Genomic DNA, 23,807 nt, shown 5'->3' with positions numbered 1-23,807 from the left:
AAGAGAGTAGATTGAGACAGTATGGAAGCCCACTCCTGCAGTATCTATGCCATGAGGGGCTAGTGAGATGCATCAAGGGGGTGGGGAAAATACCGCTGCAATAAGAGAGGAGGCCTTAGCCAACACACGCGCATGTGCAAATACAGCCTAACCCTTATGTTGATGTACATGCCACTCCATGTACAGTTGCAACAATAATTGCAAGAACATGTGTTCTCTTGTGTTTGAGTGTCCAGCATTTGATTGTTTCTGAAACATGCTATAAACAGAATGCAGAGCAACCATCCATCCACCCATCGTCAACCGATTATCCTGCGTACAGGGTCGCGGGGGAATGCAGAGCATGTTATTCTTATTATTTTGTTAATGCTATTACATTTTGCCATTTGATTTACCTTATTTTCTCCTAAATACGTAAGCACGTTAAGAATAACAACTCTCTTCCAAAGCTAAAAGCAGAGGAAAATAAACTCTTAATAAATAAACTTTTACTCAATTCATCAGGAGAGTTACAGTAAATTGTTGATAAACTTTACAGATCCTCCCTCTGGGTTATTCGACTGGGATCGCCACTCATTTACCATCTCAGTCAATTATGATACAGACCAAATCTAATTTAAAATGGTGGAGAAAATACTCCCCCTCATACTCTCAAGTGTTTACTTGATAGAAAATTCTTCATAGGAAGTACACTCTAAGTACTGCTTTAAAAAGGTCAGGTGATTATATGAAAGTATAAGCAATATGCTAAAGTGTAATTAACAATCAAAAGTATTTTATGGAGTCATTTATATAATTTAATTAACAACGTATTCAGTAATTAATTCTGTAAATTATGTAGACAGCCCTATGTGTAATTCATAAAACTCCAGATGAATTCCAGACATTTTGCATGCAAATGCAATTGACTGGATTCTGCAAAACCAATATAGTAACTATTTCATTTACAAGTAGGAGCACAATGTAAAACATCACTAGTGGTGGAGATCTATGTAGGAAAAAAGGAAAAACAAACTGCTCTTGTTTTTCTGAATGTCATTGTTCATTAAAACAATGTAACCTATGTGCATTATTAGGATGACGCTTCATGTAAATTGTAAGTAAAGTAAAAAGTCATTGAAAGCTCATGCAATAACTACTCTGCACTATGATCATGGATGTTAAAATACTTACTAAAAGCAACCTCTTTGTCGTTTCTGTTGATTTTCTATGACCACGTGTATTAAGATAAGATGCATTTGAGTCTCTCTGAAGGGTTTCAGTTAGTTACTTGGGCCTACTGCATGTTTAATTATCTATAGCGTAGTTTATATTTCTAAACAATGTCACAAAAAAAGGCCCTATGGGCCATGCATCTCGCGGTCACTTTAACTAAGGTAGAGGCAGCCTACTAGTACTACAATGCTTGATTCGCTTGATACAGCCAGAAAGTACAGTGAATGCGCTCAGTAATCATCACATTCCCGAGAAGCAGATCAACAAAAGCAGAAACTGAGAAAGTGTAATTTGTGTCACTCTACTTCAACGACTCTATGTCCACAGTACCAGACACCTGATGCAGGTACCGATCTGTCATGTGTGGTGGTGACTGTTTACTCTCTTCCGGTTGTCGCTGTCATAATACATGCTTATAGTGGTCTTGCCTAATCCTGTACAAAATGACAAAGTATATGTAATTTTTAAGTCAAATATTTAAATTAAATAGCATACATTCCTGTTTACGGTATTATATCCATAGTTTGCTTTTTATTTGTGGGAGTGAGAATAATTAAATCATCGTAATTTACTCTCCGTGTACAGGCATATTTGAGGACACCTTCCTACCCAGAGTTTTAGCGTGACCTCTACTGCAGCCATAGGCTGTATTAAACTGCAGTTGAAAATACTTGGGATCGGAGGTTGAATCCATTGATTTTTGACGATGTAACTCCTCTCTGCAAGGTTACGGCGACAGTTTGAATAAAAAACCCCTTCATTTTGTGTATAACCACCGCAAAAAGGGCATATGTGCTCCTCGCCGCTTGATTTCCGACTCGCGGTGCTCAGTGTTGTCGGGGTAATAGAGTCCGTTTCAGCTGCACTGCATCAACATGGTGAGTGTAACAGCGAGCACCTGAACTCAACGCTTTCTCTTATTTGCCGCACTTCATTGATAAAACAATCATTGATAACACACACTGTCATGTGAATGTCTACTGCGACGTTGCTGACCCATATATGTTTTCAGCCAATTTGTTCTGGTGATTGCACTGTACCATTAGCTTAGCTTGCTAGCTAGCGCAGGTACTTGTAGCCGGTCAGTGTAGCTGTTTAGCCAGCGGTAGCTAACAGTGAACGCCGTATGTTTTGTGATGTTAATAGTATATAACGGTGACTGTTTTAAGTGGTGTTCACTCACATAGTGTTTGGGAGTACTGGCATTAACTACTGTAGGGCAGATGCTGAAGGTAAGTTAAATATACAAGTATGAATCATACCGACAAACAGTTAGCATGTCATTCAGCTGGCAGCAAGATACCTTTAGGTAGAAGTCAAGGTGTGTTTACCTACCTGGCCTGCTCAGTTTGACCTCAGGATGCCCTCAGGATGCCCTCAGGATGCCCTCAGAGGAACGGAGTTAATCATTTAGTGGTAATGCTCATTTGGTGTAGTTTATTCGTAATGTCACAAGCATTTGCTCAACACTCCGATAGTAACATCTAAGTTCACATAATCATATAAGGGTTTTATAACCTGTCAGGATAAATGTTTGCCTCGTGAATTTACTGAGGGAAATTCATAGACGTTTACTGCAAGCTGCCCTGTGTGCATGTGCCATTACATTTGTGTGTGTGTGTGTGTGTGTGTGTGTGTGTATACATTCAAAGAATGGACAGTTCTGACTGTGACCATCATAGTCAATTTGTTATAGCACCAAGTAATCCCCAAATAACGCTCTAAAACACAGTTGGTGTCTTGAATCTCTATACAACTGGCAAGTACATCTGACAAAATCAACAGAAAGATGGGATGTAATGTATCAGTTTGTGGTAGCTCCAACATAATCGGGGTGTATTTATTTTTGGGATTTGTTTTATGAATATTTAGGTGATTTGTCTTATTCTTCACATAATACAACCAAGATGTCCACAATCGGCTTAATATTATCCTCTATTAAAGCACCTGGGACAGGAGAATAGTGACAACATTTAGAAACTAGCCTGATTACCAGGCAGGAATAGTCTTCAAATCCAGCAGGTAGGACATTCAGAGAAGGTATTGGGAGTATGGACATTTCCAGCGCATTGTAGGACCCCCATGGTATACTGTAATATTAGGGGAGGGGATAAATAAAAAATGTAGGCTACTGTACAATATATATCACATAAATGACAAACATCCAGGATCTAGTCTCTTATTATCAATATTAGTATCAGGCCCATTTCAATATATACTGTGGCCCATCTCTAACCACAGTTGCATTTCTTTTCTATTAGACATTGTAATTTTAGATGTCCAACACACAATAGTTTTATATAGTAGATTGAAATGCACCTAAGAGTAGTCAAGATGATTGCCAATTCAGGCTTTCAGTGCTTTAGGGTTAGTTTTATGGGCAAAATAGTGAGGTGTTTGAGCTCTTATGGATGGTGGTTATCACTGTAGCTCCCACTCCCCACCCCCTACAGATTTCATTTGGTTGTTGTGTGGAGGGGGTCAAGCAGACTGGGCAAGATAAGAGGGTCCATGCTGGCTCAATTTCCCCCAGGCTTGAGATGCTTGCAGGTCCCCCACAGAGGATGGTCAGCATCCACCAAACGAAGGCTGTGTGCTTTTGACCTATATAGCATGACCGTTACTCACACGGAGAATGTCTTGAGTCAGAGAGGTTATGTTTGGTCACGCGTCACAACTTGGTGAGTATAATTGCAAAATTAATGGCACCCACTCTCCCCTCTGTGACTTCAGAAGAGGTATTGACTTTAGCTTTTGGAGCTTACCACATGCTGGGTGACACTGGGGATACCCATAACCAATCCACAATCTAGGTCTAGTGTATAGGTCTGGCCTCATCATTTCCTCTCCTGTCTAGGTGTCAGTCACTTCCACCTCCTACACCTACTGCAGTCTGACATAGGTTTAACCATCACCCGAAATACATATACTATAGTGTTATGCGCAGGGTTGTTAGGTTAACATGTTCAACTATCCTCAGTATGGCCCAAATTCCTATTTCTTGTAAAATATGTGAATAAAGGAGCGTCGCTGCAGAAATGTAGAGTACAATTTTAGGCCAATTTTGAATAAGGCCAATAAAGAAATGACCACTAACTTAAAGGCATAGGATATAGTTCATGCTGACCAGGAAAGGGTAAGGACCCGCTAGATGTTGAATTGACCCAGACAACGCATTTTCAGAATCAACATGTCAGTAGTGTTGGTCTTTTTACTTTTTGAAATAGCTTGAGCCCTATAAATAAATTTCCATTCTATAAAAATGGTATTTCGTAATGGGCCAATGATTCCCAAAATTGCCACCAAGATGCACATTGAAATTGGCAAGTGAAATTAGCGTTCTAAATTTCCCTTTCAAGGTGAGTTTAGCCTCTGTTGGGATTGAGGTAGGGCAGGGAGTTTTGTTTAGCCTAATTTTATTGATGTGTAAACATCATGTTTAAAAGGCTACAGGAGCTATTGCTGTATATTCAAGTGAGGAGTTTGTATTGGTAGATACCCTGCTAGATGTCCAGGTGCTAGCACATATTTAAGGCTCTTGTTGGAAAAGAGAAACGTATTTTATTGGGGACTAGTTAGCTAATTGGTCTTCTTGGCGTATGTGTGCATGCAAATATCAATGATTCCTGCTGATTGCCAAACAGAGAGGCCAACCCGCCGACCTTACCCTACAGTGACTGGATAAAAAGGCAACATGATGGCAATGATTCTGGTCTCTTAAGCCTAAGTGAATATTGATCCAACTGTGCTGTGTTGATATTGAGCTCCTTATGTTGCTAAATCTTTGGGTAACTACCACAGGAGTGCTGGCTGTTCATTTTCCTGGGCACATTTTTAAAAATAGTTACCATTGCATTTGAGATATATATAATTTCAAATTGCATCATCCAACAAGAAACTGTTGATAGATAAAATAACCAAACTTGGTAGCATGTGTGTAAATTTGACCGGCACAGAATGGGATATGTAAGACTAATTGGCCCTGGTCACGGTCATGGTGCATCTCTTGTAGTAATGGTATAGACGCATCTCTTCTGGTTGCCAAATCTTGATCACCTCAAGTTGTAGATTGTCTTGTCACGTTCAGTAGAGTAGGGGCGAGTCCCAACAGGGTTAGGTATGATTTCAGTGTTAATGATTTCCGATTCTACTGATCACAAATCTTGTCACCGAAGGTTGACATTCATCCACTTTCTCTTTGCTCATCTTCCCCTTCATGGCTAAAGTGAAAGGACTTTCTGTATTAGAGGGATGTCTCTGGGGACTTGTATCTAAGAAAAATATATATTGGAATAATTTCTAGACATTCGTTTACCTTAAATATACAAGGTGAATGTCAGCTCACCTGTATTCTGTACCTGAGTGTGAGATGTTGCTACTGTTAGCGTTAGCTGCTTCTGGGGCATCATTGTAGGTGGGAGGCCGCAACACATGAACACAGTGCATTCCTTCAGATTCACACCATGTTGAAGTAAATACTTCGTCATATTGGAGGTGCGTCCTCCCTTGCATGAAATATTCTTACTGCCAGTGTTGCATTTTGCTGTTATCTGTTTTTTTTTGTTTGTTTTTTTGTTTGTTTTTTTGTGTGAAGCTAAGCCAAACCTTTGAGCGGTCCTCCATGTTCCAGGGATGTAAACAGAAGTACTCTCTTTTCGCATGCTTGATGATGTGACGTTAGGTCCGTGTGGCAGGTCCTGGCAGAGAAGTGCAAATTTTTTGGACTGTAAAATGTTCGCTGCAGTTCAACCGGGAGCGCGACTGAAAAAAGTTAGGAACCGATAAGCAGAATTGAAATGCACTTGTCTTAAAAAATCTACGGTTCTTGGAAATTTGGTTCTTGATAACCAATTCAAAGTCCCAGACACTTCAAGATACCATGTTGTTTACCATGATGCCACATGAGTTATTCGGGACTTTGGATATGGTCATGTAGTTGAGAGTATTTAAACAGGGTGTCCGCGGAGTCTTAAAAAGTTTTAAAAGGTAATAAATCAATTTTGCGAAAATTAAGGCCATTAACAAGTATTATAGTCTTGATCGCCATTTAAAAGGGTATTCAATTTTAAAGATATTTTTGTCAATGTGAACATCCTTTTTGTCCAAAGAGTTTGTCTGGTAAAAGTGTGGGTGAACATATTGATTTATATTGCATACCCAAAATTACTAGACAGGCAGAACGTAGCGAGTTGTTATTCTGTGTAACGTTAGGCGCAGGGATCTAGGATCTACCGTGCGAGCCTTTCACTCTCATACGCCCCTAAAAATAGATCCATGCGAACCGGAAAACTGATTTACGAGCACAACCGACCGTAACCTTCCACCACGCCGAATCCCCAATGCTAATTGTTCAAAACATGGTCGGACTGATGCCGCGTTCCATTTACCTCAGAAGTCAGAGGTCGGAGCTGGGAATGACGACACACCCGAGTTGACGGCATTCCAGTTAACAAGTCGGAAAACCTCGCTCGGCCAGCTGTTGTTTACAACTAGCCAGGTTAGCTATTGATACGACGGTTGGTTAAAAAAACACATTGTGCAGTATTTATTCACACTAAACACTGTAGCAACACGTCCACAGACAGCTGTTGGACAGCACTTTGTGTACGAACATTTATGAGTCACAAGTACACAGAAGTGCTAATAAACAGTATAAACTACAGCTTTCACTAACTGTTGATACCCCGACAGCCATCTTGGATCACGAAGTCGGGGTAGTGCGGTTCTCCCGACTTCCCGAGTCGGAAATCCTACTTCTGGGGGCGTTCCAGTTGGAAGTTCCAACTGGGAACTCGGAAATTCCGACTTCCCATGTCAAATGGAATGCACCATGAGCTCTGTGGCCACGCGAACAGCCCCGTTACTCAAAAACAAGAGCAAGATGCGCTGTCAGCAGGTGAAGCGATGAGACAGCAGACAACAGGGAAAATATAAGCAGCATATTGGTTTGGCTAACGTTAGGTGGCTATTTAGCTACATCTGTGCCTCTTTATTGAAACACTTTCAACTTTTCAGAAAGCCGTTGCGCTCGTCACTTTTGTGAACAGATTAATCACAGCCTAGATGGAGCAGGATTTTTAAAAAAACATTTGATGTGCTACAGCAAACTTTCCAAATGTTGAACTAATCGTTCTGCCTAAAAAGTTATTATTATTATTATTATTATTATTATTATTATTATTGATGAGTTAGTAGCCTACTTAAAATTAAAGTTAGTGACTAACTAACTGTAGAATATTTTTCTTGCACAAAGTTAATGAATAAAAAACAACCCCAAAATGAAACGGCTGTAACTGGAATTAATATTATGCAGGCAAGCTAACGCTATCTAGTTTGAACCAACTAAAACACAAAATCACAATGTTTCACATGTTTTGCAGTAATGTTGCACACACAAACATCACAGCCTGTGTAAGACGATGGATTTTCGCAGGAAATCCTACAAGTCCTTCACATAGAAAGCAGTACGCCTAAACAGACTGTTTTAGGCAACTGAGAAAGTTGGTGAATGTCTCAATTTTTAGGTGAGGTTACAACCTGGTCACGTATAGGCAATAAAATGTTATAAATATGTTTAAATTCCTTTTAAAAACTCCACAATTCCTCTTTTTAAGGTATGAGGCTGACTTAACCGGTTACAGCTCAAAGTGGCGCGGCAGTCTTAAGTTATGTTGAAAAGGTCTTAAAAGGTATTGAATTTCACTTCTGGATTTCTGTATATACCCTGTTAAAGTCACGCAAATCAAGGCATTGAATGATGTTAAGACCTTTGGGAAGGTAATATAAGTATGTTGGTAGCCTAAAAGATTGCCACAGTGTTATTGGGAGGGGTGTACAACTCTGAAGTCTCAAGTTGCAAATTTGTCATATATAAATAGTGGCTTTAAGTAAAATAGAAAAAGAATAATATCATTGAGGACTCTATTTGCCTAATTTATGTTTTGAAGGTGGCATTTCATGTAGAATGGTTGAATCCATCTAACTTATGCTTTTGTTATTGGCTGCATTATCAATCAGACACCTCACCTAGAGGAAAGAGCCATGCAGTCTTGCATCAGAAATATTCATCCTTATTAACGAGCTTAGCACATTTAGCACAGCTATAGGAAAGGCAGTAGGATATCCATTTCTGGGCACAATGAATATTCATTCCAAATTTCATGACAAGATTTTTGACATCACATCTTGCTTACAGCGGTAGTGTTTTGCCTTTGTCAGTTAAGAGCTAACTCACTGATTATACTGCCAAGGAATTATCCTCAGAAAACCCATAGGCCAGTGTTTCTCAAAGGTGGGTTCGGGGACCCCAGTGGTCCTTGAGAGGGTTCCAGGGGCTCCCCAGCGAAAAGGGGAATCATTTATTTTCACTATAGTTCTATCCAAAAGTAACACAATGACAGAACGTATGACTATTTTGGTCATGGGTTTTATACTCTCTGTAATAAAACATCTAAAAGTAAAAATTCTATAAGATGGGGGATCTACCAGCATTTATGCTTGTGGCTTATGCTAAATTCCACATATGGACACGTTTATGCTGCTAGATGGTATATCATAAATATTCAAAGCCTGTCATAACAAGTTGGCCTATTCACTAGCCCTCTGCACTGCAATCTTGAAAGGTTTGTTGGGACAACATCTTCTGTTTATGTACATGTTTTCATTTCACACTTGCTTTGGCAATATAAGCATCTGTTTCCTGTGCCATTGAAGCCCCATTGAATTTAATCTGTGGTCCCTATTGGAAAAACATCAAGGAGTTTGTCTGTAGAGGGCACATTTAAATAATTGTATTGATCATTTGCAGTAATATGATTTTGGACTTCATTCATTTGAAACACTTATATAGTTGGGAGATATGCTTCAGCCTTTATCAGACTATATAAACCTATATTTCATATGTGTAACTGTTTTATGGCATGTATAATTGCTATTTAAATGTGATTTTAAATCCCCATCCTATTTCCACAGGGTGTGATCGGTGTGCAGCTGGTGGTTACCATGGTAATGGCCAGTGTAATTCAGAAAATCATACCTCATTATTCCTTCGCAAGATGGCTACTCTGCAGTGGCAGGTAATGTAGTCCTGTACATGCTGTTTCAGATTGTTTCTCTAAATGTGTCATTTCTTCAGTGTGCTTGCCTTCTGAGAAGTTTATTTCATAAAGAGTCCACAACAATGGGGATCAAAATGTTTACTCAGACAGCAGAGGGTTTGGATAGAAGAAGAAAAAGAATCATTAAATCATATAGCAAAGACAAAAGGGTATTCAAATATTGGGATGACCCGAGAGGACGATGCACAAAAACAAAGTGCCCGCCTCATTTTCTTTAATTAGTGCCACATATGTTTTTCAGTAAACAGCTTCTTGGAACATATTTAATAATTAATTATTTTTTCTTTTCAGGCCACAGTTGAAGCATTTTATTTATTTATTTATTTTTGCTTTTGCCCTAAGCAGAATGCCTGGAGTGTCCCTCCAGAATATTTTGTAATTCATTTTCCATAATAAATAAATGTACAAGGGCAAAACAAGCTGTGCTACATCTATCCTCCTCTACCACTCAGTGCTGCTCAAGATGCTCTGACAAGAAGGTTTCTAAAGTTAAGGAAGATGTCTGAAATCTTCAAAAGAATGCTCTATTTCAAGCTCAGTCCTTAGGGAGAGATAACCTTGCTGTTTTAAAGCCTCTCACAAATGCTTTCTAGATGTGTATCAGAGTCACTGATGTAAAGTAAAGCTTTGAGAATTGTCTGTTTTGTTGTTTGGGAATTAATCATAAAGCTCAGTTGTTTCAAATTTAGGCTTTTGTTTGTCCTGTTCATAGAATCAAGTCTTAATGTCACTGCTTTGAAGAGCATTTTTCAATCTGATGATTATTTTAAATGTTTAAGGAGTGATGCAAATGCATTTTAAGCTTTTAACAGGAAGTGAGTTATGATTTATGATCTGTTTACACCAAACACGAAGCAGTTTTTAGACGCCATGTTTACATGCAAAGTCAATGCAAAAAGAGTAGATGCGAATTCTCTTAATTTGGTATGAACACTGCGATGCGAATTTCCGTTGCAAGTATAATAACTACATCATGATGCCAATTTGTAAAAAGTCTGAATTCATGCTTTTAGGTCTGTCCACAAGACAACAAGCAAACAACTTTTAATTACAGGCTAATTACAATTGTCGGCATCGCCGCGGCTCGCTGTTGCAGACAATTTGATAAGCGGAAGTGAAGATAAATCCGCATTTCCCCGCCTCTCAACAGCTGTCTGTTGGTGAGCAGCGGCTCTGTCCCTCCGCTCTATATGGACCTCCCTACTCTCTGCAAAGCCTCGCAATACGTGCAAAGATTTTACCAAATTGAATATTTTCAACAAAATTTGCTTAGCATTTTGACGTGAAGACACCATGAAAGTGAACAGACAGTGATGATGCAATATATCTCTTTAGTCCAAATCATGTAACATACTCTTTCCATGCTTCTGTACTTGTGTTTCATGCTGGTATGTCTTAATAATAACATATTAGGACAATAAATCTAGCTTTAGTCTGTCTGTTTTTTTCCCCTCATCCACAGCTTTTGAAATATCTGCTTTATTGTGTCCTTTTTCTTACTCCTCTGTCCATGTCTGAACCTGATTCCACATCCCTCTCCTTTTCTTTGTTCAGTCTGCGGTGGTATCAGCACCCTACGGAAGATGAGTTGAGGAGCTTAGCTGGGAAACAAAAAGGACAGAAGAGGAAAGACAGGTAGGAAGGGAAGGGTGGGCTGGAATGAAGAGGGGCTATTGTTTGGGAGTTGGGGAAATGCAGTGACACAGAGGAGGTACGAAAGGCACGCCTTTCATCAGAGAGGAAAGAAAAGATGAGAAGCAGACATTGAGATGGATGGAGACCACAGGTTTGTCGGCAAACAGATGAAGCTGATGTGTTTATGTGGCTCATTTAAGGCCCATTTGAAGTAAGGAGACAGAAGTCTGTTTTTGTTGTTTTGTTCCTTTATGGCTCAACTCTGCTTAGAAGTGGCCCTGTCTAGTGGATGTGAAGAAAGTTGGTCCTGGTTTTATTTTTATTTTTTTTTATTTTTTTCGGGAGCCATTACTATTTAGGCTATTTTAGTGGATGACAGATAAAAAGGATTGCATCCTCTCTCAAATCAAAGTTTCCCAAACGCCATTATCTCTTCAAAGTGGTCAGATGTCAAGCTTTGATTGTGGAAAATGATGTCCTTCAAAACATACTTTGCATTTTTTTTTTTTTTAAATAAAATAAACTACTATTAGATTTGGAAGAAAGTTGAACCATATGTTTAACACGTGGATTTAGTGCCATTTCCTTTTGTACCCTCCTTTTTCTTTTTTCTTTTTTTAAACATGAATTTAAATTAAAAGTCACAACTGAAAGTTAATCCTTACTGTTCCTCGTGGTGTCCAGCTCCTAACTTAAGGCAGAGGTTTGTTGTGCAGTCCTTTCTCTAACCCTGTATGAGGCAGGTCAGGGCTCTCTAGCACCACATGTTCAGTAATCCCTTGAAGAAAAAGATGGGCCGCTTTCCTTTTGCCAGCTCGTGCCATGCAGCTCCGTTCCCTTTTGTTAACAGTCTGACTCCCTCAGTCAGGGGTAAAGCTGAGCCCCTCTGAGATGAAATCTGGCCAGGGCATGTTTGGCCCAAGAGTCTTACAGTGGCATTGTCCTGCGAATCCAGTGCACACACAGGGCTGAACAAACAAAGCCCAGAACTGCAGAGGCCCACCAGATAGTTCTTCAAGCCTAAAGAACAGCTCCCCATTCGCCTGCTGTTAGTGATTTAGCCCTGCCTATGTATTGGCCGTCTTGGCCCAGAAGAGTTCAGTAGTAATAAAAGTAACTATACCTCTGCCAACTATTAAATTTAGATGTCATAGCTACAGTGAATTTGAGGGTTTTACTATTGTAATGACTATTTGGGAACCCAGTTGTGTAAAAGGAAAGATGTCTGCTAGAACAGAACCCACTAAAAGAATCTCATTTCAGCATAGTGATGTGTTTTATAGTTTGTATCTCTTCACAGAATAAAAAAATATCAATGGTCTAAAATGCGGTTTACTTGCATTTTGGATTTGCTTGTTTCTATTATCCTGACCCTAGTTGTGTTTTTTGCTGCTCTTTCCTCTTCTCGCCCTAGGAAGTACAACGGTCATATAGACAATAAGCCGCTAACCGTCCCCAAGGACATCGACTTACAGCTGGAGACGAAATGCATCACAGAAGTCGACACGTTAGGTATAACAGAACACATGTCTAATAAAGAACGTTTAGTCGTAACCTTTCAGCAACACACTCTTAACATCTGTGTATACTGTGCTGTATTTTATTATTGAATATTTGGATTTAATTATATTCTTTATCCCCCCCCCTCAGCATTGCACTACTTCCCAGAGTTCCAGTGGCTGGTGGATTTCACAGTAGCGGCAACTGTGGTCTATCTCATAACAGAACTCTACTATAATGTGGCTCAGCCCTCAGGAGAGATGAACATCAGTGTGGTTTGGTGCCTGCTAGTACTCACTTTTGTCATGTATCCTTACATAAGTCACTCTTGACATCTTTTGTTAGCTGTGTTTTTTTTAATATCGGAGTGTTAAATCTCGTCACTGTTAAATTGGCAACACATTTATATGCTTTACATTACGTCTGTAGGCGGGATAGAGGTTTCACCTGATCAAATGCGTTTTCAATGGACTCTGCTCTTTACTCACACATTTCCATTAATTTCACGTTACGTTCCTCACTTCCGTCCTACATATGTTGTGGGTTTACATCTCTTTGTCTATGAGAGACCAAATCATTCCAGCTTGATTGTGTGGATGCAGCAGTGGTGGAGATAGACTTTAAAGTGACTGCCAAAGCTGCTCCTAGCTTGACTGCCAGCACCTTTTAATGCTCCACAGCTACCTGCTATTTTGCTACGCTGAATGATGGTTAAATAATATGCATTATCCTTGCCACCAACCACAGGGATCAATCTTTCCAGTGCTCCTGGTCGAGCCCGGTCAGATGGTGTGTCATTTCCTGCGTATGTTGGAGATTGGAGGCCCAATTTTCACAGCCCAACAGACTGACATGCTCGGGGGGGGGGGGGACAGACTGGGGAACAGATGAAATGGGACGATGAAGATGAGGGAATATGTTGGCTCAATATATGTGTTAATGGAACACTTGATTTCAGTTTTCCTATTTCAGCTCTGATCATATGTTTAAGACTCTCTGCCTGGAGATAAACTCTGCTGCCTCACCCTTCACCGATAAGTCTTCATGTATCTGCAGCTAATAGTACCTTGCTTCCTCCCCTTGTTTACCGAAATTTATAAAAGTGGCTGCATTTCCTCACCTTTAGCTAATGTTGACAGGCCAGCTCTGCAGTATTTTAGTTTTAGCCCACAACGTGATAGCTCAAACATAACTATTTCTCTCTTCAGCCTCATGCTGGCTCGGACTTGTCTAGTGAGTGTTTATACAGCTGTCTTCACATTACTGAACGGGGGGACTTCATTGGATTGAATACCATTAATGAAATGGACTAAACTGGAGTGAAAATTTTGCATGTTTCAAAAACCAAGAGTTTAATCTCCGTGGTGACCAAAGTTCGCTTTTAGAAACATGCTCTGTCCTTAGCTTTTTGATCAGTGTTGACTGGGGCAGAGTAAAATACTATTACAACTGCAATGACACGCACTGGTGCCAAAGACCCACACATTATGAGCCCACACATGCCGGGTAGCAAGGTTTGTGTGGCATTAAGGGGTAGAGGATTCACACGAAACCTGTTCAAGGCATTGAAAGTAAACCAGTAACGCAGTTTAGGTTGGTTTTATGTGCCAGTGTTCTCCTGGGGATTGTTTTCCTTGACTGTCCTCACAGTAAAAGTCTTTTCTCTCTAACGGCCCACTACTTCAAGCTGGAGGAAGGAGGTGAGCGTTCACTCTGCATTACTTTTGCTTTCTTCTTCTTTGTCAAAGCCATGGCCATTCTCATCGTCACTGAAAACTACCTGGAGTTTGGTCTGGAGACAGGTGAGTTTCTCACAAATGACCCTGTTGGTAACAACCAGATTTTATTACTGTTTGCTCCAGTGAGTGAGTCACTGTCAAACGTTTCTTCATTTTTAGGTTTTGCAAACTTCTCTGACAGTGCTCTACAGTTTCTGGAGCACCAGGGCTTAGAGTCCCAGTAAGTGCAAAATCAGTATTCTCTTAGTATCATTTTCGTTTTCTCTGCCTTCATGAATTCTTTATGACTCATGAAACTACAGGAGTATCTTAACTATGTGTTTTCTCTTTCACAGGGGTCCCATATCTAAGCTCACCTTCAAGCTGATCTTGGCCCTGCTGTGCTCCCTGATTGGAGCATTTCTAACTTTCCCTGGTCTACGATTGGCCCAGATGCACCTAGATGCACTCAATCTCACCACAGCCAAATTTACACAGTGAGTCCACTACATTAATTGTCTTCACTTCTGCGCTCACTCATGTATTTTTCATTAAATACATTTGATGCCTTTCTTATCCTTAATAATAAGGATGTAAAAGGTGGAAAGTCATGGCAGTCGTCGTTGAAACACAACCTTTAAGATCACTTGCTGGTCACGAAAAAATAAATATGCTTCTTTTTTTAACTTTTGCTAGTTGTACCATGTTTTGTAGCTGCCTTAATGGTAATTTTTTCCTATTGTTATCCTTACTCATTTTCTCGACAGTGATGTTTTAAGTGAAAGCAAATAACTTTCATGTCACCCTATGTAAATGAGTCAATGGTGCATTGGAACATGCATGTTTTTGATGATAATGGGGAAATAAAGCTTTAGAATAGTCTGCTGTATCTGTGGCTCTAGGCTTAATTAATACAGTATGTGCTCAAATTGGCCACACTGTGCTCAAGTATCAAACTGTCCCCTCTTGGAGTAAGAAGAAACAGCCAACTATACTGCAGTTATATTTGTCTCCTACTATTCAGTGTGTCGGGTACGATAGGGCACCCTGTGAGTCAGATGAAGACTTCCTCAGTTGGGGCAGATTTCTATTTCAGAACTCACTGGGTAGCATGTCTACGACCATGATAGGGGGTGCAGAGCTTGGAGCACGTCGCATCCAGATAATCCACTTTGGCATAGCAGACTCTTCAAAATGGCCTCCTCTTCCTTTCCCGCTCTTAACTGTCATGAGCTTACATCCTCAGACCCTGTCACTAGCAGGGATTATCTCCGAGCCCTTCAAAATCTGTGCCTTGGTTATCTTCTCACCCCTCTGAGGGAAAGTTGCATTGATTATTTTTCACTATATTAATGTCAAATTATGATTAAAAAGTGAGGATTTCAGCGAGCTATTTGTTTGTTTGTATTTTCTCAAATACATTGGAGTTGGTTATGGTTCTCGACAATTATACCTATATTTATCAGTCACTCTTTGGGTTTCATTCAGTGGTCAGACTTTTTTTTTTTAATTATCAAAGGTTATCTGAGACACTGGAAATGACGCTGGAAAGGAGGACAACCTGTTGGATGTTTATTAGCATCTAGCATTATTATTTGTTCAGCTCGTCATTTCTCCCTTTTTCTACAGGACTCTGCTTCATATCAACTTCCTGGCCCCTCTTATCATGGTCCTGCTGTGGGTGAAGCCCATTACCAAGGACTACATAATGAATCCCACTCTGGGAAAGGAGAGTGTGCCTTTGTAAGTAAAAGTAATTAAGTAGCTCCAACAGTCGTTTTTAAATGTCTGATCCAGATGTACAGGTCACTGCAAGTTCTGTTGCCAATTTGATTAGGCAAGGCAAGTTTATTTGTATAGCACATTTCAACAACAAGGTAATTCAAAGTGCTTTACATTAAATATAAAAGCAACATAGGAAAATATAAAGGTTTAAAAGTAAAATAGAAAATAAAAACAGGCAGGTCTCTCACCTTTGCTTATTTTACTCCTTTGATTCCCCATGTCCCACTCTATCCAGCCCTTTTTGTTTTTTTTGTTTTTTTTTACACTTAGGGACTCTAACCCTAATGCAGCATTCAGACCAACCGCGAATTTTCTCCTCGTGACGCTTTCCTCGTGTGAGTACATTCGCTGCAAGTGTTCACACTCAACACGAGAAGGCGTTTTTAACGCGACAACGTGAATAAACATAACTCGCCATTACTGCAACTGTATGAACCCAAAGTAAACATTTTGTTGTGATTAAATAGCAATAAACGGATTAAACTGATGCGAAATAACTACAACATTATGCAGATTTGTTAAACATATGAATTCATGCTTTGTCAGGTCTGTCAGCAAGACAGCAGGACAACAACTTCTGAAATGTTTGTTTTCTGAATGAAGTTCGGATCGATCAGGGCTATTCTATGCTAACTTGGTCACAGTAAAGTACAATGATATCTGGAATAAAGTTACAGACACATGTTTTCTGAATTCACAAAGTAGTTCAACCTCCCCTCTTTCTTTCCTCCAAGTATAGTCCAGTTTTTCTATAAATTTTCCGTTTTATATATAAATATGAAGACTTCTATATCTCTTCCCAGAAGGCAGGCAGCAGGGTGAGCAGGCTGTGGCTGGGTGGGTACTGTCCTTTAGTATCCTTTGGGCTCTGCATAGGCACCTCACCTCACAGATATCACTGATGCTCGGGAGATGGGTACCTATGATCTTCATTAGTAGGCTTTAGCTTCTTTCTTTGACGTCTGTTTGACAGCCTAAAAACAACCTTCAAATGCACAGTGGAACTGCCAAACTATTCTGAGATCACTTTTTCCAAAAATTAGATAATATTTCTCCAGAGACTGCAGTAATAGACTGTGGCAGCGTTGTGATAAAAGTCCAACAGGTCCGACAGTTTGTCGGCCTTAGCAACATGAAGTAAGGGGGGCATGGCTTAGCGAAGGGTCAATTGAGCATGGACAATGAGGCCAATAGTAGAATGCTTTGTAGCTCATGTGTGAGGTTGCCTAAACATTTCTTGAAAATGAGTGTGCTGAAGGTGTATGTACTCGCAGCATTTGTTGATGGATCTGTACTTGGTAGGCAAGCCGGTTGGACTCCCTTGATATCGAGCGAGCTAATTACCTGCCATTCAAACAAGAGGGATGGGACAACATTGCAAAGCTGTAAAAATGAAAGTAATTGTGCCTTTTGTGCTGGAAAATGGATGTAAACAATGCAAGAGCAGTTATGAAAATGGAATTTACAACAGTTCAATGAGATAACAAATGTATTCAGCTCGTAGATGAAGTGACAATACACACACGTTGTCTACTTGGGTTAAAATTAGACGGTAAACAAATTGAGTCATACCTCAGGGAATGCTCTTTATTGTATCTCAACTGCTGTCATTTGTTAGCTGGTTATTCATTCTAAGATAACATCTTTCATTTGTTGCAAGTTTGTATTCTGTCATGTGTCAAACTTTTTTTTCTGCTGCTGTCAGTGACTGTGATACCATCAAGGTCAAACACGATTAAGTCTGATTCCCCCCTTTTCACCTTTTTTAACTCTCAATTTCACCCTCTTTGACTTTTTCGTCTGAGTTGTTTATGACTCCTTTTGCTCTTATTATCTTTCCTATCTGTCTCATTGTCTCTGCCTACCATCCGAATGATAGAGCAGATGCATGATGTGTTGAGTTTGCGGGCCAGAAAAAAGCTGTCATCCCTACATCATCTCCCCTCTCTTACTCACTCCTGTCTTTCTATTAATATCAGGATGACTGAGCAGACGTATGATACGTTACGGTTATGGGCCATCATACTGATGTGTATGCTCCGGCTCGCTATGATGAGACATCATTTGCAGGCCTACCTCAACCTGGCCCAGAAGGGTGTGGACCAGATGAAGAAGGAGGCTGGACGGATAAGTACCGTTGACCTGCAGAAGATGGTGAAAAAGATAATAGATATGATAATCATTATTATACACTGCTCAAAAAAATAAAGGGAACACTAAAATAACACATCCTAGATCTGAATGAATGAAATAATCTCATTAAATACTCCTTTCTTTACATAGTTGAATGTGCTGACAACAAAATCACAAAAAAAAAAAAAAAAACTATCAATAGAAATCAAATTTATCAACCCATGGAGGTCTGGATTTGGAGTCCAACTCAAAATCAAAGTGGAAAACCACACTGCAGGCTGATCCAACTTTGATGTAATGTCCTTAAAACAAGTCAAAATGAGGCTCAGTAGTGTGTGGCCTCCACGTGCCTGTATGACCTCCCTACAACGCCTGGGCATGCTCCTGATGAGGTGGCGGATGGTCTTCTGATGGATCTCCTCCCAGACCTGGACTAAAGCATCCACCAAATCCTGGACAGTCTGTGGTGCAACGTGGCGTTGGTGTATGGAGCGAGACATGATGTCCCAGATGTGCTCAATTGGGTTCAGGTCTGGGGAACGGGCGGGCCAGTCCATAGCATCAATGCCTTCCTCTTGCAGGAACTGCTGACACACTCCAGCCACATGAGGTCTAGCATTGTGTTGCATTAGGAGGAACCCAGGGCTAACCGCAAAAGCATATGGTCTCACAAGGGTCTGAGGATCTCATCTCGGTACCAGACACAGCAAACCTTCTTGCCACAGCTCGCATTGATGTGCCATCCTGGATGAGCTGCACTACCTGAGCCACTTGTGTGGGTTGTAGATTCCGTCTCATGCTACCACTAGAGTGAAAGCACCGCCAGCATTCAAAAGTGACCAAAACATCAGCCAGGAAGCATAGGAACTGAGAAGTGGTCTGTGGTCACCACCTGCAGAACCACTCCTTTATTGGGTGTGTCTTGCTAATTGCCTATAATTTCCACCTGTTTTCTATTCCATTTGCACAACAGCATGTGAAATTGATTGTCAATCAGTGTTGCTTCCTAAGTGGACAGTTTGATTTCACAGGAGTGTGATTGACTTGGAGTTACATTGTGTTGTTTAAGTGTTCCCTTTTATTTTTTTGAGCAGTGTAGTATTCTGCATCAGTTTTAAAAACATAAAATCACAAGTTATATCCCACTTACACATGGCGTACTGTTGGAAGGGATTAAAAGGCAGAGCAATGTTAAGATCAGTAATTCCGTAGTAACCACTTAGATGGAGCTACCTAGGTGAAGAAATTTAGGAGTGAGCCATTTTCCCTTTTATTAAAAGCAAATGGACACATTTAGGGTCCTGTCTTTGTGCATTAAGGAACAGAGCACAAAACTCTGTGCATCTGCGCACAGGACATGCATTATGCAGGAGGCATGCAGCCTACCTGTGGTGCACTTGGAAATTGGATACATTATCAGTGAGTGTGTTTTAAGGCTGGCATCAGTTGTGGGCAAACACATCAGCTCCTATCATTCCCTTTTTTAAAAGCTCTCCCCAACATCTCCTAAGTTACAACTTGTATTGTTGTTCGGGATGTGCACAGACGCAAGTGTTGATATACATGAGCACAGACTAGAAAATATGGCACTACAGTTACACGTATGATGTCACGAGTTTCTTATATTTAGCTGAATTTCATGTCTAGACTTGGTGAAAGAGTTGTGGTCTAACAGATGGATTGTGAAAGAAAATGTCCAGTCTTTAATTATGAGTGATCACATTCAATATATTTAATCACATGTACGACTTCAGATACTAAGTTCAATTTCAGCAACATGTTTATTTTTGCTAATGTGATGATTTATATGAACTGACACATCAGTAAAAATGTCATTTGTCTAATAACATAACATTATTAAAACTGATAGTGGTCACTAGGCTGTGTCCCTATGTTAGAGAATGTTTGAGGAGATTGTTTCAGAGAAATAAAAAGCAGCTATTAGTTTGGTGTTAATAAAACTCCCAGGTCTTAAAAGAAGCTTTATTGAACAATTTGTGTAAAAGCCCATAGTAATTGACTTTTTCTCCAATTTCTCACAGGTTGCACGTGTTTTTTACTACTTGTGTGTAATTGCACTACAGTATGTTGCACCGCTGGTGATGCTGTTGCATACAACTTTGCTGCTAAAAACCTTAGGTGAGTCATGCACTGCTCGATGACTTTCCAGTTTAGAATATGTCTCATCTTTCTATAAGTTGAAGCTATCTTTTTTCTTTTGCCTTATTTAATAACAGGTGGACACTCCTGGTGGGTCTATCCTGAAGAAGACCTGCCTTGTACCCATGAAATGAACTCTGACTCTGTGATGGGGGCAGCCCCAACGCCAGCTTCAGTGGTAGAAACAGGAGCCCGGGCGTCAGTAGCCCAGCTGTCAGTGGCCCTGGGAGGCTTGCGGACTGTCTTCAGCCCCTTGCTGTTCCGGGGCCTCTTTTCCTTCTTTACTTGGTGGATTGCTGCCTGCCTCTTCTCCACCTCTCTTTTTGGCCTCTTCTACCATCAGTATCTCATGGCGGCATAGCGTCGCAAACCCAGCAGTTCGACTTGATCAGAAAGGACTGAGTGGGGGTAACAGAAGCATATTCTGCTCCATGACTCTTACTCACTCACTCACTCACTCACTCACTCACTCACTCACTCACTCACTCACTCACTCACTCACTCACTCCAACCACGTCACAATGACTGACCATATCGTTAGAGCTCCTGGTTCAACTTCCAGTGCTTCCTCCACAGATGACTCTGTGAACTCTTGTCATTGTTTTTACTACTACGACAACTACCTTTTTAATTTGGAGAGAAAGATTTATAAACCTTAAAAACAGATTGACTAAAGTATGAGTTTGAAGAATAGTAATCCGTGTTAGTGGTGTGTTGGCATAGTAATGACAATTCGGTCCAGTTTGCTGTATGAAATTTGAATGACATGAGGTGAAAGACTATCTCAGAGGCTCATTACAATTTATTTTACATGGTGAAACATAGTGTGGCCCTTCTGCTCAGCTCCACCAGTTTTAGAGAAGCCAGTGAGGAGAGTTTAATGTTAATGCACCTGATCACAAGAGTTTCATCCATCAACATCTTCAGGTTCATGATGTCTTTTATTTTAGAAAGCTCAAAGGGTAGCCTCTTGAGGCTTCATGCATGTCAATTGGAGTCAGATTTCAGACTGTTGTCCTCCTGTTTAAATTTCCTCTGTCTTCAGTGGTCACTAAGGCTCCTTTTAAACTAGTATTGGCAATGAATTACATCACACTTATCCAGGTAAAACATCTGGGGTTGCTCTGCATGACTGCATACATGCTGTTAGGTTTAAGCATGTATGTGCATGGCCTTGACATTACTGTAAGAGTCATGCAACAGCCTATATTCCAGTTTGTATCACAGTCCCTGATGGATCCAATTTCACACAGTGATACATACATGAAGCTACATTTAGCTTCATATAATATCATGGATGCTAATGTGTGACTTCATATTAGCCTAAAATCACACTAACTAATTTTTTCCTTGTATAACACTGACAACTGTTATACGTGTGCCCATGTTTGTCTTGTGATCAAACCTTAAAAATATGTGTATTCAAACAAGATAGCTTGTTTCACTTATAGGTCTAAATTCCGTTGACCACGGACCACAGACGAGTCTGAGAGAGTCTTAAAATTTCGCAGCAAGGACCAATGTGTCACTGTTTGTTAGAAGAGCATGTGGGGCTGCCTATGGATATTGCCAGAATATCTGGTTGGGTATAGCTGTGGGCTCACCAGAGTTGGAGAGTGGACAACTGCAGAAGAGTTGAGGAGGAAGAGGAGATGCTAAACACGTGGGTAGACATCTTATTGACTTGAAGCTGTTGTATTTAAAATGTGTGCAGTTGAACTTGCCATAAAGGACAAACTTGTGTTTTTAAATGAAAGGCGTTCCAACAGATTTGTGATGTTCAATTTGCATTGTAACCTCCCTGGTTTTAACTGAGCCATTTTAGAAGCAATGAGAGAATTTGAGTGTTGGGGGGGGGGTTGCGCGGTAGTGATTATTTTAAAGGGAGGACCGCACTGAGGGCTCAGTCAAGATATGTGCTTGTGTCCATGTGTCTGTCTGCATGTACAGGATCTCTGCTGTAGGTCAGCTGTAATCTGAAAGGGCATTGTGATGAGGAGATGATTTCAACAACTGTTGATAAGCTACCACCATGTTCTGCTTTCCTTTTTATTTTTTTACCCATCTATTGAGAACAATCTATTGTTTTTATTTAATTTTTTTGTAATGGATCAAATAGTTGTTTTTTTTTTTTCAATGGTGCCAAGTGAGTATGTTCCCCTGTCCCAATGTCTGTAGATTTGGTGTCTGCTAGTGTTTGAAATTGCAACTCTGTGGCCTTCTGTTTTTTGTAGTTCCATCTTGATTAGGAGGGAATCACAAGCTCTGGTTCACAACAGGATATAACGGTATTTACAGTGTATTCGCATACTGTTTTGGTGGGTAAATGTACGCACAAACAGTCATTGTGCTGATAAAGCACTGGGCCAATGATTGGCCACTCTATTCAGGAATGTAGGGTACATGGTGCGAGATCAATTACAGATCACACAATCCTGTGATTCCCTGGCATTTCATGTTGTCATTACATTTAATATATCATACAGCTGTAATTTCTGAATTCCAGCACTGTTTTTTGTTCAGGACACATTTTACAGAGTCGAGCAGCACCATATCACATTTGTAAGCTCCTGATGTTGAAAGTCTTAGCTCAGTTTTTGTCTGTTTTTAAATGATGGGGAATATGCACATAATGAATGTATCAGTCCTGCCTAATTTCTAGATTGTTTTCATGAACATAATTTGTGTGGTTAATTGATTTAACATCCCCCACCCCCTGCATTTCCTTACCTTTTTAATTATCTACTACCATCTGTTAAATCTACCTTTAAATCTAATTTGTCCTAATGACTATTGTTATTGATTGATCTTTTGGTTTTGTATTTATTACGTGTTGAGGCCTATAAACATTTCTAATTTAACAGCAAAACACTTCATTTGTTATTGGAGTACATGAAGACTTAAAGTCAGTTTTGAAATTCTTTGACAAATCAGTTACAGATTACTTTTTGTTAATGGTCTGGTCTAAGAAGTTGGTATACTTTCAGAATTCAGTGGCCTGATGAGGCATTGTTTCTTCTGTTTGTTACCGCTGAAAGTGTTTTTATTATTCATTGTTGGGTTCACAAAGTAAATTACACACATTGTTGTCATGTATTTATTTCTGCTTAGATTTTGTCTTAAATAAATTATGTTCTTTTTATCTTTATGCTTAATTGGCTCGACTTCCTAACAGGTACATTTACAAAACTGTAGATGCGTTTGGCACTTTAGGTATGTGTATGTTGTATAGTCTTCTGGTAAATTCAAAGCAATTTCTAGAAGCATATGTTTTTAGTGTTGAAAGAAGTGCTCATAATTGTGTCAGCTTATAGCCCTAGGAAGTAGAAATATCACATGGGTTTCTTGGTCACTGTCATTCAGTGCTGCAGATGACCAAAGAGAAAAGCTGAATTAATAACTTTGAGTTTTGTAAGTCAATAAACCACAATGACAGCAAGTCACTATTGCTATTGGCCCATACAAGAGAATGACCAACAACTTCAGATATGATGCCTCACCAAAGACTCGTTTTTAAAATTGTTGGTTTGTTGTCTCGGTCTGT

At 40.0% G+C, this 23,807-nt stretch overlaps 1 protein-coding gene across 1 annotated transcript; it reads left to right on the top strand.

Annotated features, from left to right (window-relative positions):
• Positions 1-1,848: 1,848 nt before the first annotated feature.
• tmem161b (transmembrane protein 161B) lies at positions 1,849-23,405 on the top strand. Its single transcript, XM_046035103.1, has 12 exons — positions 1,849-2,093; positions 9,187-9,290; positions 10,887-10,967; positions 12,382-12,479; positions 12,618-12,774; positions 14,118-14,269; positions 14,366-14,426; positions 14,542-14,682; positions 15,815-15,928; positions 17,950-18,124; positions 20,146-20,242; positions 20,341-23,405. Exons 1-12 carry the CDS (start codon positions 2,091-2,093, stop codon positions 20,622-20,624), a joined length of 1,467 nt encoding a protein of 488 aa, XP_045891059.1. The 5' UTR covers positions 1,849-2,090; the 3' UTR covers positions 20,625-23,405.
• Positions 23,406-23,807: the final 402 nt, after the last annotated feature.

This window comes from Micropterus dolomieu, linkage group LG21 (assembly GCF_021292245.1).
Source record: "Micropterus dolomieu isolate WLL.071019.BEF.003 ecotype Adirondacks linkage group LG21, ASM2129224v1, whole genome shotgun sequence".
In the NCBI taxonomy this organism is placed as follows: Eukaryota; Metazoa; Chordata; class Actinopteri; order Centrarchiformes; family Centrarchidae; genus Micropterus; species Micropterus dolomieu.
This window is presented reverse-complemented; position numbering and strand designations above follow the sequence as displayed.

Bases quoted from the DNA above. Each gene is read 5' to 3' on its own strand.
- tmem161b (XM_046035103.1), top strand. The intron at 10,968-12,381 runs GTAGGAAGGGAA...TTCTCGCCCTAG, and splicing joins GGACAGAAGAGGAAAGACAG to GAAGTACAACGGTCATATAG. The intron at 12,480-12,617 runs GTATAACAGAAC...CCCCCCCCTCAG, and splicing joins CACAGAAGTCGACACGTTAG to CATTGCACTACTTCCCAGAG.